Here is a 16683-nt window from a genome sequence, read left to right as displayed (position 1 = left end):
ACAACTCTGAGCTTCAAATCACATTTTGCAAAATCTGCCATGTCTTTATTGGTTTACAGCAAGGAGTTCATGAATACACTGAGAGTTATATAGTCAGTAATCAATAATCATCAATGAATAGGCCCTTTTTTCTGTAAAATGTGACAAACAGTTAGGTGATTGTGAGATATTAAGTAAGTATTCAATAACTTCACACTGTTACTTCTATTTTGTCCTACATTAATTAATTTCTAATGAGCTGCAGAAATACTGAATATTACAGTATAACACAGACACTTTTTTCCACCACACATGCCACTTTTTGGACTATGATTTTAGTTGGGCGAAAGTACGGGTTTCTAAGCGCCTGTCGTCTTGCTTCTTTATATGTCAGACTTGGATTTCCTCTTTGAAGATGTTTTGTCTCCTCGCTGATGGCCTTCTCAGCCTCTTGTAACATATCATTGGTGTAGTAGGTTCCTCCATTTCTCTGAACCATTTCATTGATCTTCTTCAGCAGCTCTCTCACTTGAAAGCGATCCTGGCTTCTGTTGTTGAAAACATGATACCCCCCACCACATTCCCCAATGAAGCGGCAGAGAGCTGGATTATCACAGATAAATTTTTCTACAGTGACTCCATCTGCCTCCAGGTCATCTCCGCGGGTGAACAAGGCCATGGTGTAACCTGCTGCTTTTTCTCCAAAAATCTTCTGAATCATTTTCACTGTTTCTTGTTCTTCACTTGTAAACCTGCCGGCCTGGATCACAACTAGGAACACATGCGGACCAGGAGCAGCATATACAATGCACTTAATGATCTCTCCCACAACCTTCTCTTCATCTTTAGTGTCAAACAGACCTGGAGTATCAACTAAAGACAGTGTTTGACCATCAAAGTCTTCTGAGAGCTTCTCGCACTCTGATGTCACTGAGGCAGAAGATGATGTAGTTCTAAAAGCCTTTTTTCCTAAGATGGTGTTTCCTGTTGCACTCTTCCCCACTCCAGTTTTCCCAACCAGCACCATCTTCACAAGTCCTTGATCTATTTAAAAATAACACATAGTAATTGTACATCTCATTCACATTGATTATTATTTTTACAAAGAGCACATTTGAAACATTTCTGATGTAGATATATTCATTATTTCATAAAAAAAACCAAAGACAAACCAGCCTGATTATTATCTGTATATTTGCATTCTGACCTTAACACTAAGTTCAGGAAAAACATCACAATTTGGGACAAAGTTGATTTGTGCCTACCACATGTGACAAACATCTATTAAAGGTTGTTCCACATAGGAACATGTTGCATGGATGAGACATTTAAATAAATAAATTTTAGGTTTTAGGTTAGTGCCTGTCTTGGTGGTAACCCCCAAACATTATGGTGGACACCAGAGGTAAAAAAAAAGCTGGCAGGCTGAAGAAGGAGGTTGGTTAGCCTTTGGGAATGCGACTTATGCAGTGGCTGAAGTAAAAACTCGGGTGTGGGAGTTTGGAGATCAGATATGAAAACACCATTATAAATTAAATATACATTGTGTAAAGAACTGTAAATAGACAGTACAATGTACCATTTTTTATAAAAGTAAGTAATTTTCCATATTAGAAATTGAATTTAACCAACTTCCTTTAAAAAACTGATTGTAAAAAATCCATTTACAATTTTTTAAATTTTTGTTATGCATTTTACAGTGTAATATTTATTTAAAAATTTTAATATCAAAAAAGCTTCTGTCCTCATTGATATATGTACATGTGATAAAAGCTGTGGGGAATTAAAATTTATATTTCATTAATAAGCCACACACGTGAGATTAAAAAAAAAAAAAAAAAAAACTCTTTTACAAGACTTTAATGGGCAAAGAAAGGTGGCATTATCTAAACATAAGAAAATCTACGTGAACACGAGAACATACAGACTCCACACAGAAGACTGTGCCTGGGTACAAAATCAGGACCTGACTGAAACTTGCACATTTTGGGATTTTATTTTCACTGTTCTTTACATGAGGAGATGTAGTCTTTAATAAAACTTGGTACAGTAAGAGATCTCTTTCTAAAACTTCTACATGTCAGTTATTTTAATGTGTAGAGTGCTACACATTGTCAAACTGACCCACAGCTGCTCCGGCTTTTTTTTTTTTTTTTTTTTTTTTTTTTCAAAGATAATCTTTTGTCATTAGATAGTGGTGCAATGAAGATAGACAGGAAAGTGTGGAGGCAGAGGATTGGAAGACACACAGCAAAGAGCTATTGGTCAGATTCAAACCCGGGCTTCTCTTCCGCAGCCATGTGATTGTCTGCTTACTGACTGAGCTAAAATGGTGCCCTGGCTGCTGCTGGTTAGGATGAGCTTTGAGGAGTCAGAGGTTCTAGAAGGATTTGAAATGTGCATCATCTGACCTTTCATAATGATGAATATGAACAGCTGGGGTTTAGGTTAAAGTTATCAGAAAGACAGCATCATGCTTTTATAGGTTGGTAAATGATAATAGAAGTGGGGAATGTTCGAACATTAAAATTCTGTGGCAGAAGATTTAAATGCACTAATTCCAAATGAAAAATGGATGGGGATTTTGGCGGAAAATGGGATTTATGTTAAGGAGGCGAGGAGCAAATGCATACAATATAAAATTCTGCATAGATATTATCATACTCCAACAAGATTACACAGTATGAAGCTTATGCCTGACAATCTCTGTTGGAGATCGTCAGGCATAACATAAACATAAATGTTTTGGGGAATGTTCCCTTATAGCTCCTTTTTGGAAGGAAGTCGTCACACTTTTAAAAGGTTGGTGAGGATTAGAAGTGCCCTTAACTCCTGAAATGTGCTTGTTAGGAGACCGTTCTCATATCCCAAGAATTCATAGTAATATTTTTACGGTTGTTATGGTTGGACTGGTAACTGCATTGAGGAATATCCTAAAGCACTGGAAGACCAAGGGAAGTCCTGAACTGAAAGACTGGATCAGAGCAATGGCAGTGACTGCCTCCTATGAGTCCATGCTGAATAAACTTACAAATGATACAGAAGACAAAGATGAACATTGGGACTACTTTTGGAACTATTTAAAGCAAACAGGAAATCATGACCATATTATCGTAAATTGAAAGATTATTAACTGTGACCACCGGTCCAAATGTTACTTTACCATCAATTTTATTTGCCCATTTCTGTGTTTTCTTCTCTGGGAACCCACTGTTAGTTACTCTTTTATTTCTTTTAGACTTGTAAGGGTAGGGGTGCACACCAGCAGTTTGCCTTGTGTGTTTTTGTTTTGTTTTGTTTTTGTTTTGCTTTGTTTTTCTCCCTCTTATACAGGTTTAAGTATATGTTGCAAAATCAATAAAAAAACATAAATGACAAAAAAGTTATCAGAAAGATCAGATCTCTGGACATGTCCAAACTTAAGCATGGCACTCTTTTTGTCAGGGGTTGCTGAGTGGAGGCGAGGAAGAAGGAACCCAAACGCAGGACTCGCAGGTAGGTGAAGCCTGGTGATTTATTGTCGATGGAGTGAACACACAGAACAGAGGTAGGAAATGGCTGGCTGGCTGGACGACTGACTGAATGAATGAAGGACGGACTGAATGGCTGGCTGGCTGACTGAACACAGGCGGAAACAACAACATAACATCAATGACACGACAAAGAGCTGGTGAAACAGAGGAACTTAAATACACAGGTTGAATGAGGACAATGATTGGAAACAGGTGAGTACAGGGCTGAACATAATCTGACTAATGACACGAGAGACAAGCTGACACGGGGAAAAACAGGAAGTGAAAGCATTGATGTGGCAACATAACCTAAATGTGACAAAACTGAAAACACTGGGTCACCGACCCAGGAACCCTGACACTTTTCCCTTTAATCACTCCAATATTGTGCAAAACAAAGATAACACAGTGGTCTGCTGTGTATATAAACACTAATATATTTTTTAAATTTGCTGCCTCTGGAGATCAATTCATCATCTCCTGACAGAACAACTCACTTGAAAATAATTTCAGACTGCCATTTACCATTTTAACAAAATACTTAGACAATACATTAAATATAGATCCAAAAATAAAATAATCACTGAAAACAGGGAGTTCTTGAACCTTTTTACCCTTCATCCAAATTCATATAAAAATGTATATATATTATACGTGTACTTACTGCTGGCCATCTTTGTGTCTTTCAGGCAGCTGTTCTGTGCAGTGTTTCTGCCGATGTTCTTCTGCTGAATGCTTACTTTCACCTTCAGATCAGTATTATATTGAGTTTCAAGCTCCTCCCTCTAAACCCATCATGTTCTTATAGTACCAAGCCCTGTAACTAAAAGAGGCCAAGAAGAAACAAACCACAGTCAGGTTTGCATATATCAGCGAGCATAATAGTCCATGCAGGCTGTTTTTTTTTTTTGATGCATTGCAGAGAAGGAGATAAGCTCTAATCTGTAAATCTGAAGCCGTTAACAACTTACACCAGCTGAAGAGTTTTAGTCCAGTCAAGAGCAGCCTCATATTTTGACCGAAGTTTAGGATACACACTAAAAGTGCATGTGTGCACAAAAGCTGACATTGCAGCCTGATGCTATCATTGTTTAAATTCTTTTTAAAAAAAAATTTTTTTCACATTAATCTAAAACACTTAGCCTTAGATTGAAAACAGAATTTTGGTATTTTTTTGTGATTTCATTCAAAAGAAAAAGATAAAAAACCATAATACCGTCTCCACACATGAGCTCTCTTTGTCACCTCTACCATTACAACACGTTCTCAGTCCCAAAGCATAACATATTATGATATGTGACATATCATGTTTTGTAAGTTATGCTTTCGGCTACCCAACACGGCTCTATGTTACGCATTCGGAAACAGGAGGAAATATGAGAACTGTTTTGACTGAATAGGCACATGTACATTTATTTTACTTTAATCGATTTGGAAAACACTATCTCAGACCATTACGCTTGTGGTTAAGGTTAGGGATAGGGTTATGGTTAGGATTAAGGCTAGGGTTAGGCCTGCAATACACGGCTGGAACGTGTGTTACCACCGGGAGCGTCATTCTATTGGATTTCATCCACAATCTGGCACGTATCATAGGAATGCAGAAGGTTACCTGTCGCATTCCCATGTGATGCCAAGGGACGTGACAGGTTGTTGTTATGTTGCGCGTCCGGAATGAGAATGGGCTCACCACTAAGGCCATTCTCTCTCACATGTTCAAGTTTAGCTGGTGACCAGCTCTTAGAAGAGCACTGGTTGTGACAAATCTTTTCCATCTGTGCTCTTGGAAACTTTCAGAAGTTTTTCTCATCTTACTTCTTGTCTTATTTTTTTCTCTGATATGCATTGTCAGCTTGTCAGGCCTTGTACAGACATGTGTGTGTCTTTGTTTATCATGTCAGTACAGCAGAATTACCACAGTTGAACTGTAATCAAGAGAACATCTCATTGTTTTTGATATCATTGATCAAGAGAAATGTGAGGCATCTGCTACTTACTTACTTACTCACTTACTTACTACTTACTAATTAAATTTCAACTGTTTTTTGCAAAAGTTCTGAAAACTTATTTAAATGTGATATTTGAGTGGGGTTTTTTTTTACTTTAAATAATTTGACAGAGAAATCAAAATATCTATTTTTGATTTGTCTTAATGGGGTACTGAGTGCATATCAATGAGGGGAAAAATAATTTAAATGACGAAAAATTTAAATAAAACAACTGAAAAAAGTGAAGTGAGTCTGCATGCTTTCTGAACCCACAGTATGTAGATAAGATTTAAAGAATGCTGCACAAGAACGCACTGTGAGGTTAACACTCAATCCAGACTAAAGTACAGTAAGGGCAACCTGGAGAAAGATACTGTAGACTGATGTGTTCTTTGGTCAGCTTTTTGTTCACAGAGACATTGCTAATGGTTGGAGGAAGAAGGCACGTCCCCACAGTGAAGCATGGTGGGATACGTATTATGCTGTGAGGACACTTTAGTGTGTCTCTATCCGGGAATCTCATCAAGCTGGAAGAAATCATGGAGAAAGGATATGTGAAGATTTTGAAAGAAAACCTCAGTCACTAGCAAAACGGGACAACCACCCAAAACATCAAGGTCCATGCAAGGAGGCCATCAAATCTCGGGGAGCTTGAAAGATTCTACAAAGAAGAATTGGTCTGGATTTCTTAGGAGACGAGTGTGAGACTTGTTTAAAACAACAACAACAAGCAACTGCAGACTGTTATCAAGCAAAAAGAACACATATCTGGCTATTTGAATTGGGGGAAAATAACTTTGACCCTAATATTTTTTTAAAAAATTGTTTCCTTTTGCAAAGTAAAATAATGACAGCATCCAAAATAAAACTAGGATGAAAACAAGTGGTGAAGAGGGAGCTGAGTGTAAAAGTGAAGCTCTCAATTTACCGGTCGATCTACGTCCCTGCCCTCGCCAATGGCCACAAGCTGTGGGTAGTGACTGAAAGAACGAGATCGCGGATACAAGCGGCGGAAATGAGCTTCCTCTGAAGGGTGGCTGGCCTCTCCCTTAGAGATAGGGTGAGAAGATCAGCCATCGGGGAGAGGCTCAGAGTAGAGCCGCTGCTCCTCCACATCGAAAGGAGCCAGCTCAGGTGGTTCGGGCATCTGACAAGGATGCCTCCTGGTCGCCTCCTGGGTGAGGTTTTCCGGGAATGTCACACCGGGAGGAGGCCCCGGGGCAGACCCAGGACACGCTGGAGAGATTATATCTCTCAGCTGGCCTGGGAACGCCTTGGTGTTCCCCCGGATAAGCTGGAGGAGGTGGCTGGGGAGAGGGAGGTCTGGGCTTCTCTGCTTAGGCTGCTGACTCCGCAACCCGTCCCCGGATAAAGTGGATGAAGATGGATGGATGGATGGATGAAAAAAATTGTGTCTAAAACCTCCTTGCTCTGCTTAACAGCACTTGGGAAATATTGGGAGTGTGAAAATTCTGTCCTCATCAGTATATGTAGACGTAATAAAAGCTTTGAGGGATTAAAATTTATAAAGCATATGAATTTAAATCACATGAAAACTACATCTGCATGTGGAGTAAGTTTAACAGACTCACAGTTTTGTGTTTGTCTTTATTTGACAAGAAAATCATCACTTTATTTCTTTATAATCATTCATTGGTGCAGTCTCTTTGTGACATTCCAGAGTTTATAGCTGTAAATGTGACCTCTAACAGCATTACAGTATTTTGTGTCAGCCCATTGAGTTTCCTTTATTGTATTTATGAACTATTATCAGTGTCAGTGAATATTTGTCTGCACTAACTGGTTGGTTAAAAGAAAATATGCTTCATCAAAAATGTTCATCAGATTGCTTCATGATGCATCGTTTAGTAAGCCGACAACTCTGAGCTTCAAATCACATTTTGTAAAATCTGACATAAAGTTACTGGTTTACAGCAAAGAGTTATTGAATACACCGACAGTTAGAGAGTTATTAATCATTCGTTATGTCCCGAATTCAAAAAATATTGAGGAGGAGAACAAAACAATGGTCCAGAAGAGTTTGGTCAAACAATGATTTTATTGAACACACACGCGGGGAGATAATTACTGCACACAATCAGCATGGATCTCCACACAAAAATACACATACAATTGCTTTTATAATGTCAGGGTTGACCCCCCTTCACGCATTACAAGAACATTATTTGCATCTTTCACAGTAAATGATCAATTTTAAGAGCTAAATGCGGACACAGAAGTTCCCCTTTCTAGCATCTTCTTCCAAATATGGTGATAATCTAAGGCCCTAAAGGTCCCCATGGACTTGTCCTCGTCTTTGGCACATCTTCTGTCACCTGTTACTAAGCAAACTCAAACGCAACAAGAAGCTGAATACATTCAGGCCTTTACTCAGGCCTGTTTCTAGATTATATGTATTGTATGTGTTTTGTAAGCGTGTATGCAGTTTTGACCTTCTATAGCTCCAAGTCACTTCCGGACATTGCGCCTAACGAGGCTTACGACCTTTAATTAATTGACTGAGTTTCAAATCTTTAATAAGCACAAAATGCAATGTGAGTTTACAATGATTAAGGCTGCCCGTGTAATAAAAAAGTTAATGTAAGGCCAGCAGATTTAAAAAAAAAATCGTCATGCAGTATCAGTGCTGTAGATTATATTGTTAATGCAATGTTAATGATGCAGGTTATGTTGTAGCTGTAAAATAATTTCTTCAATTCCACAGTTATAAGCCTCGTTTTCTTTAAAATCAGGAGAGAAATATTTAAGCAAATGTGATACATTCAGCAAAATAGTTTCACACTCTCATTGTCTCATATTTAATGAGATTTTTATAATCTGCAGCTCAGAGATCAAAAACATTGAGTATTAGAGTATGCTGCAGAGTTTCACCTTCAATTCTGGTCTCATTTCATGAGTTGGGTTTTGATTGAACAGGTTTCTAGGAGCCTGATGTCTGGACTCTTGATACATCAAAGATTGATTTTCTCTCTGAAGTCATCTCATCTCTTCTCTCATGGCTCTCTCAGCCTTTTTGGACATTTCAGTGGTGTAGTATTTCCCTCGATTTCTGTCAACTATTTCATTGATCTTGTTCAGCAGCTCTTCGACCTGAGAGGGATCCTTATCTCTGTTTTCAAGAAGATAATATTCTTCATGACAGTGACTGATGAAGCTGCCCAGAGCTTTATCTTTAATTATTATATCTTCTATGGTGTCTCCATCTGCCTTTACATCGCCTCCACAGGTGAACAACACCATAGTGAAACGTGCTACTTCTTCTCCAAGCATCTTCTGAATATTTCTAACAATTTCTTGGTCTTCTTCTGTAAATCTGCCCCCCTGGAGTACAACCAGGATCACATGAGGACCAGGATCGGCCAATGAGATGCATCTACTGATCTCTTTCATCACCTGCTCTTCAGTCAGCCTGGTGTTTAACAGACCTGGAGTATCAACTACAGCCAGGGTCTGCCCTTCAAACTCTCCTGTTTCCTTCTGACTTTCTGTGGTTGCAGACAAGTTGGATTGAAAAGCTGTTCTCCTTAAGATGGTGTTTCCTGAGGCAGTCTTCCCAACTCCAGTTTTCCCAACAAGAACAATCCGGAGATCTTCTTTCCTTGCTTTTCCTCCACCTGTTGGAGAGTAATACACAAAGATGACTGATGATGTAATGCATTTTACATGCAGCCAGGGTGGCTGTGGCTACAGTGTAGCTTGCCATCACCAGTGTGTGAATGTTTGTGTGAATGGGTGGATGACTGGATGTGTAAAGCACTTTGGGGTCCTTAGGGACTAGTAAAGCGCTATACAAATACAGGCCATTTACCATATATTGGGGTCAGCGCATCATATATCCTATCTCTCAGAAAGGTCCTTTTCTGTCACCATGGGTACCTACGCCTCCTCCATTTCCCCTGTTACCTCTAGTGTCCCCCAGGGGTCTGAGCTGGGTCCCATGCTGTTCTCTTTATACTTGTTACCCTTGGGCCAAATCTTTGATAAATACAATATTTCTTTTCACTTTTATGCGGATGACATTCAAATCTATTTTGAACTAGCTGAGGATGTCACGTTGTCGTTGCAACACTTCTTTGATTGTATGAATGAAGTTAAAAACTGGCTACTGAGCAATTCTCTCATTCTAAATGATAAGAAGACTGAAATTGTAATCTTTGATACTCCCTTCTCTCAGGCTGAACTAACTGGTATTTTTGGGCCCTTTGCTGACTCCCTTTCTGACACTGTGAGGAACCTGGGTGTTGTCTTGGACAGTTCCTTCAAATTGGACAAACATGTGTCCTTTGTAGTTAAATCGAGTTTCAATCAATTACGTCTACTCTCTAAGGCCAAGCCCTACATACCACGTAAGGACCTGGAGAAACTTATCCATGCCTTTGTTACATCAAGGTTACATTATTGTAATTCCCTTTATACTGTTCTCCATTCTGCCCTTGTTCACAAACTGCGGCTGCACGTCTCTTAACTGGAACTGGCAGGTTTAAGTCTATTACTCCAGTTCTTTCCGACCTGCACTGACTCCCTATTAAATTTCGTATTGATTTTAAAATCTTATTGCTCACTTTTAAAATCATAAATAACACCGCACCCAGCTATCTTACGGATCTCCTCAGCTTTTATAACCCTGGGAGAGCGCTTAGATCAGCAGGCCAAATGCTCCTGGTGCGACCTAGATCTCGGCTCAAGACCAGAGGTGACCGCGCATTCGCCGCTGTCGCACCCTACCTCTGGAATAACCTCCCCCTAGCTATTCGGGCGTCTGATTCAATTCAATCTTTTAAATCTCGATTAAAAACTTATTTGTTTAGCCTTGCTTACCCCGCCTCCTAGAGCCCACATTTTCAGTGTACTGGAACTTATCTTTTTCACTTTGTTAATGTTTATAATGTCTTAACTTTCACCCTTTCAGGTTGTGCCTACTATGCCTGGTGTATTATTGGTTAGTTATGTCACCCGCCTGTTAGTATATTTTATTTGTATTTTGTATTTTATACTTGTATTTATTATTGCTCTTACTCGTTCTGTGAAGCACTTTTGCATGGTTTTTTAAATGTGCTATATAAATAAAATTGTATTGTATTGTATTGTATTAGTCATCTACAGAGGGTGCAAAATGCTGCAGCTCGTCTTTTAACTGGCACTCGAAAGTTTGAGCACATTTCCCCTATGTTAGCTTCACTTCATTGGTTGCCCATTTCTTTTAGGATTCATTTTAAAATTATTTTATTATTATTTATCTCTCTGAGCTGCTACAGCCTCATACACCCACCCGCTCTCTCAGGTCAGCTGATCAGCTGCTCCTGAATGTACCCAGGACTGGGCGTGAACTTAGAAGAGATTGTGCTTTTGCTATAGCAGCTCCAAAACTGTGGAATGAGCTTCCTTTAGAGATTAGACAGGATAGTTCTTTACCTGTTTTTAAGTCACTCTTGAAAACCCACCTCTTTACCCTGGCCTTTGACATCACGTGAGATGTTGGTTTTTATTTTTATTTTAGTTGTTTTAAGCTGATTTGATGCTGTTTTATCTTGTTTTTGTTTTTTGTTTTAATAAAGGGCTGTTTTAATTGTATGTATTATGTGTTTTATTTATTTATTTTTGCTGTTTTCTGTTATTCTATAGTTTGTAACTTATTTTCTGTACTGGGTATTTTAAAGTGCTTTATAAATAAAATTGGATTGGATTGGATGTAAATAAGTCTGAATGCAGTTTCAGTCATTGGCACTTTAGAAACAGTTTGCACATCACATGTGAGCTTTTTTAAATTGCAATGCGGCATGCTTTTATATTTTGTGGAGTTGTGGGTGCTTTTTTTCAGTTGATTAGACATTCTTATTTCTATTTTATCATTACCCTCTATCTCCTGTGTTTCCCTGTCTTCATTTTCACCTTTTTGTGCTCTTCTAGTGTGTCAGTGAGACTCACCTCCTGTTTTATTTTGTTAATCAACTGCAGCTATACCTTCTCTGTTTCAATCCCTTCTGTGTGGATTTTCTCCAGCTTCTTTCCACATTCTGTACACATCAAGTCCACTGAATGGCAAGAGTGAGAGTGAATGGCATGGACTGGCAACCTGTCCAGTTGTACTCCACCTTTCACTTTATGAAAGCTGGGATCAGCTCTACTGCGTGGATTCTGGCTGATGCTTCTTATTAAAGTCAAAGGCCACAAACTTTCCACAGAATTTTTAAATAATTACAATCACATGTTGTATAATGGACCTGCAGCTTTTAAAAACAAATAATCTTTAGATGACTAAAATAATTTGAATGTATCTATTTATTGTGCGAACACTGAAAATATATTCAGTTTCAGAAAAGCAATCATGTTAGCTAGCAAAAACTATGCAAATATGATAAATTATCCCATTGATCAAATTATCAGTTAATGAAGGTTAGCGAAATTAAAATATTCTGATCTCATAAAATTACCATTTATAGATGAACCATTCCCAAAAAAAGTCATATAAAACTTATAGTTATGGATACCTTTTTTTTATTTATTTGACTTCAATGATCTGCAGCTCAGTGATAATTATCCCTGTGCTGACAAGTACTACTAATACCTCATCTTCTCTCTATCACTGCTGTAGCTCATACTTTAAGCTGACTATTTAAACCCATAAGTTTTTCTCTGGCCTGCAGTTAGAAATATCATCAATGTTATGTTGTTCTGAGTTCTGCAGATATCAGCTCAACATGGTGTGTTTTGTCTTCAGTATTATGGAACTAAATGGTGCTTGATTTATTTTTTCTGTCAACATCTGCAAAAGATGAAAACCATGCAGCTAGCTAACAACAGAGCTCACCTGGTGGTTGTGGGGTTTGTGGATTAACTGGGAAATGATTTCTGGAAATAGATTTTGTTGTTTCTTTAGTAAGTATCTTTGTTATTTAATTAATACTAACTAGTAAGTAATTAAAAAATACTTGTGTCTTGTTTTGAGCAACACATGTCATTTTCTTCTCCTCTGACAAAAAACAAGCAAAACACTACATGTCAGAGAAAAAGAAGGAAAGGAAAACATAAATACAAGGTCAACTGTACCCACCCTGAGTACCGCGAAAAACAGCAGCTCCATCAGAACCTGGATTAATCTGATTAAAAGAATTCTCTCCCTGAGCCCATCTTTTTGCATCATCAAGCACCATCCCGGGATTTTCCATCTGAGGTCTTTTCATCTCCTCTCTTCTGTCTTTCTCTCTCTTAGTCTCTCTGAACATTTCATCAGTGTAGTTTGTGCTTTTTTTATTTTTAACCATTATGTTGATCTTCTCCAGCAGCTCTCTGACCTGAGAGGGATCCTTGTTTCTGTTGTTAAAAACATGATATCTTCCACCACACTGAGAGATGAACTCACTGAGAGCATCATTATCCCTGATGATTTCATTAATATTGGTTCCATCTGCCTCTACATCGTCTCCACGGGTGAACAACACCATCGTGTAACGTGCTGCTTCTTCTCCAAACATCTGCTGAATGATTTTCACAGCATTTTGTTCTTCTTTGGTAAATCTGCCAGCATGGATCACGATCAGGAATACATACGGACCAGGAGCAGCAGAGGAGATGCATCTACTACTGAGCTCTCTCTTCACCTGCTCTTCAGATAGACTGCTGTTTAACAGACCTGGAGTATCAACTACAGTCAGGGTCAGACCTTCAAACACTGCTCTTTCTTCCTCACACCATTTGGTTGGAGACACAATAAAAGCATTTTTCCCTAAGATGGTGTTTCCTGCTGAACTCTTTCCAGCTCCAGTTTTTCCAAGAAGAACAATCCTTAGGTATGCTGTCAGGGAAGATAACAAAGACATTATTGATGATGTAACTCCAGCTGTTGTCTAAAAAACAAAAGTTCTGACCCCCCCCCCCCAAAAAAAAAACAAACTACATTTAAAGACGAATGATCAATTTTCAGACAGAAAAAAAACAAAAAATTTTTTTTTAAAGCAAAAGGTTTTAAAGTAGTACTGTTTCATGTTTAACTGGCCTCTTGAGCCTTTTGAGAACTGTCTCCTTGATCCAAGTGTAATTCAGTGAGTTTTCATTGGGCACGGGTATCATCACTGATTTCTTTAATCAATTCTATTCCACTTCACAAGGTCCTGATTCAATTCGATCCCCGATTTGATTTAAATTGGGGAAATTTTGCCTCAGAAAGTCAGAAATATTATAATTCTGCTCATTTATCAGTACTGACACTGTGAGACTTCATCAGAGGTATGAGCATCACAGCAGATGCCTTTGTGTCAAAGTAACTCAGGATTAAGCTGAAAAACATGAAGCAGATTTTCCTGGCCTGGCTTTTTATAGCAGATAACCTTAAAAATATTCTGCAGTAGAACAAAAACAGAAGAAAACCATGAATCAACATTTGAACAATACCTGATGCTGCTGAAGTAAAACAGAGCAAAGTCACAGAGCTTTGATTAGAGATACAGCTCATTCTTTTTGCAATTTGGCATAATTTTAAAAATGTTTACATTTCTTTGGTATTGAACAGCAGAAATGAAGCTGGAGTTCATTTCTGAAAAATAAAATACAATAAAACAGCGGTCGACAGCGCTGTACATAATGGTAGACTGGTGGGTAATAACACAGTGAATAATGCAGAAAACAGAAATTACATGGTAAACTGGTCTCTGAGGACACTAAGAGATAGAGAGAGAGCTGTGCAGAAAGTGTGATTTTACCATGGTAGAAGAAAAATAGCAAAGTCAGAGGGAATTAATGACAATATTTATCAAATGTGAAGCACAGTTTTCATCCTCTTTTGCTGCTGGTTCTGTCAATTTTGGTTGGAGAGGGGCAACACCTGTAGCTTTAGAATCTGTGATATGTTGGCTTTCAGCCCCGAAGGCGAGTCTGTGTACGTTACATAGGGTGAGATGCCGACATCTCACAGATTCTGATACATCAGGTCAGAGCTTTGTGTTTATGTCTTTATGTGGAATCCGTTTATCTGCTTTCATTTACTGTTTTAGCTGTTTGGTGGTTGTTGAAATGAAAGCTTTAACCTTAGATTCTGGCAAAATACATCTATATTTAAAAATCGATTCAGGATTTAATGAATGGATATCGCGTTATACAAGCTAAAATCAACTGGAATCGGAAAATCGATAATTGAAACCCACCCCTAGGTTTCATGCAGGAACATTAAGGAACAGTAAGTCTGAACAGAAAATTAAAGATTGTTATAGACTGTCTTGATGCATGCTAAATCATCTATGTAAGGAAATCCCAAAAAAGTTGATTCTGTTCATCTGGTTGTTTTTTGTGAGAGAAACGTTTCATCACTCATCCAAGTGACTCCTTAAGTCTCAGCTGACTGAGGTTCCCCCAACCTTATAAAAAGTACATTTGCATAGAGACTGAAGAAACAACTTGGATGACTGACAAAACATTTCTCCTAATGATAATGCTACTTCCAGATGAACAGAATCAACTTTTTTGAGATTGTTATAGATTGTTTTGTTAGCTGAAAGTCTCAGAGCCTTCAACAACAGTGAGAATCACTAGATTACTTTTCATGGCAGTAATCTTCTACACTAACCAACACTATAAGAGATACACAGCTCCACAAACAATTGGAGAAGTATTATTTAATAATAATAATAATAATAATAATAATAATAATAATAATAATAATTTGCTAGCCAGCAGTCCAAGGATTAGATACAGAGCGATCGAAACAGTATAATTAATGGTCATTATAGTTACTTCCTTTAAGCAGTATCATTACAAGGCATGAGTTTTAGGAAAGAGACATAAAAAATATGTCCCAAAGTTCATTATTCTGTTAGAAATGTTAAGATTAAAATGTAAATAAATAATGTACATAATACAAAACCGTAAAGATAAATGAGTGTAAATGAGTGTGTACATGTGAAAAATTCAGAAACAAAGTGCACAAAAATGTAATATGTTCTTAATGTTTGTAAAATGAGACTTTTTTTAAAGGCTTGGGTAAATTATTAGGTGTTGCTAGCTATTAATTCTCTACAAATATAACCTATTGAAAGCATTATTCAGTGCTTTTTACTCTAAACGTCACACACAGGTAAAACTAAAAACAGTATATTAATCAACATCAAACATAATATATCAATCAGATTCACTAACAATGCTACTGACTGTGAACTTGACTGCTGCAAGAACAAGTAAAGAATCCCAAACCAACGACACTCAAAAACATTGCGACATGAGATCAGTAAAAGCTGGTTTCTGTCTGCATCTGCTTTAAACCATAAATCTGCACATCTTCTGCACCTGCACATCCAATAAATTACACATACAATGTTTGGAAACCAGAGTATAAAACATGTAAATCTACTCACTGCTGTCCATGTTTGTCTGTTTCAGTGTCTCTGCTGTTGGACGCTTTCTTTTTCTCTCAGCTCTCACTTATAACCTGCTCAAGGCTCCTCCCTCTAAACACTTCACTGCCTCTCACAGAACAAACGTTGCACACTTTAGATCAGGGAGAAACTGAACTCTGAGCACTGAGTGGGAAAACTGTTCCACCTACTGTTATTAGTGTGTACCTGCAATCCAACAGGAAAAACATTGTAGACACTGCAGTTTCACAGACTCTTGATTCAGTGACCATTCATTTGTGTGATTTATTACAAAACCTGTGACTCTCCACATGGGGTCTTTATGATTTGGTGGGTTGGCCAGCATACAGCTGTAAGGGTTCCTGGGTCGTTGACCAAGTGTTTTCAGTTTAGTCATGTTCTCTCTTTACTTTCCATATGTTCACATATCCTGTTTTATTATGTCAGCCCTTTGTCAGTCTCAGTGCATTTTGTTCTTGGGTTAGGGGGTTAGGGTTGAAGAAAGAGGGTTAGGGGGTTAGGGTTAGGTTGAGGAAAAAGAACCTGTCCCCCCCGAAGGAGGAACAGAGCGTGCACGGGCCATCAACCCCGGTGGCTCCAAGTCCCACGTCCCTCTACCTCCACATTTGTTTTTAATTTGTCCAGGTAAGTACTTTCTTTTGCAGGTTGTGTGTTTTCATGTCCGTTACTTTTCAGGTAAGTATGAATTATTTTCAATTTTCAGGTAAGTATTTGTTTCCAATGTTGTTCTTTTCTTTTTCAGGTTGTTGCTTTCGTGTTCGTTACTTTGACTTGTTTCCAATAAATATTTTTCATTCCAATTTGCCTTCTGTGTTTTATTTT

At 38.1% G+C, this 16683-nt stretch overlaps 1 protein-coding gene across 1 annotated transcript; it reads right to left on the bottom strand.

Moving 5' to 3' along the window:
• Positions 1–256: 256 nt before the first annotated feature.
• Positions 257–15850, bottom strand: LOC148106448 (GTPase IMAP family member 8-like). Its single transcript, XM_087843463.1, has 5 exons — positions 15841–15850; positions 12588–13292; positions 8481–9114; positions 4238–4247; positions 257–1006 (listed from the first exon to the last, which is right to left on the bottom strand). Exons 1-5 carry the CDS (start codon positions 15848–15850, stop codon positions 257–259), a joined length of 2109 nt encoding a protein of 702 aa, XP_087699589.1.
• Positions 15851–16683: the final 833 nt, after the last annotated feature.

The sequence above is a fragment of the Neolamprologus brichardi genome, chromosome 1 (assembly GCF_056152115.1).
Source record: "Neolamprologus brichardi isolate AB-2024 chromosome 1, ASM5615211v1, whole genome shotgun sequence".
Classification (NCBI taxonomy): domain Eukaryota; kingdom Metazoa; phylum Chordata; class Actinopteri; order Cichliformes; family Cichlidae; genus Neolamprologus; species Neolamprologus brichardi.
This window is presented reverse-complemented; position numbering and strand designations above follow the sequence as displayed.

What these genes read in the sequence shown, in the direction of transcription:
- LOC148106448 (XM_087843463.1), bottom strand. An exon ending in TTTTAATCAGATTAATCCAG is followed by an intron (nt 9,115 to 12,587) that starts GTTCTGATGGAG and finishes ACTCTCCAACAG; the next exon opens with GTGGAGGAAAAGCAAGGAAA.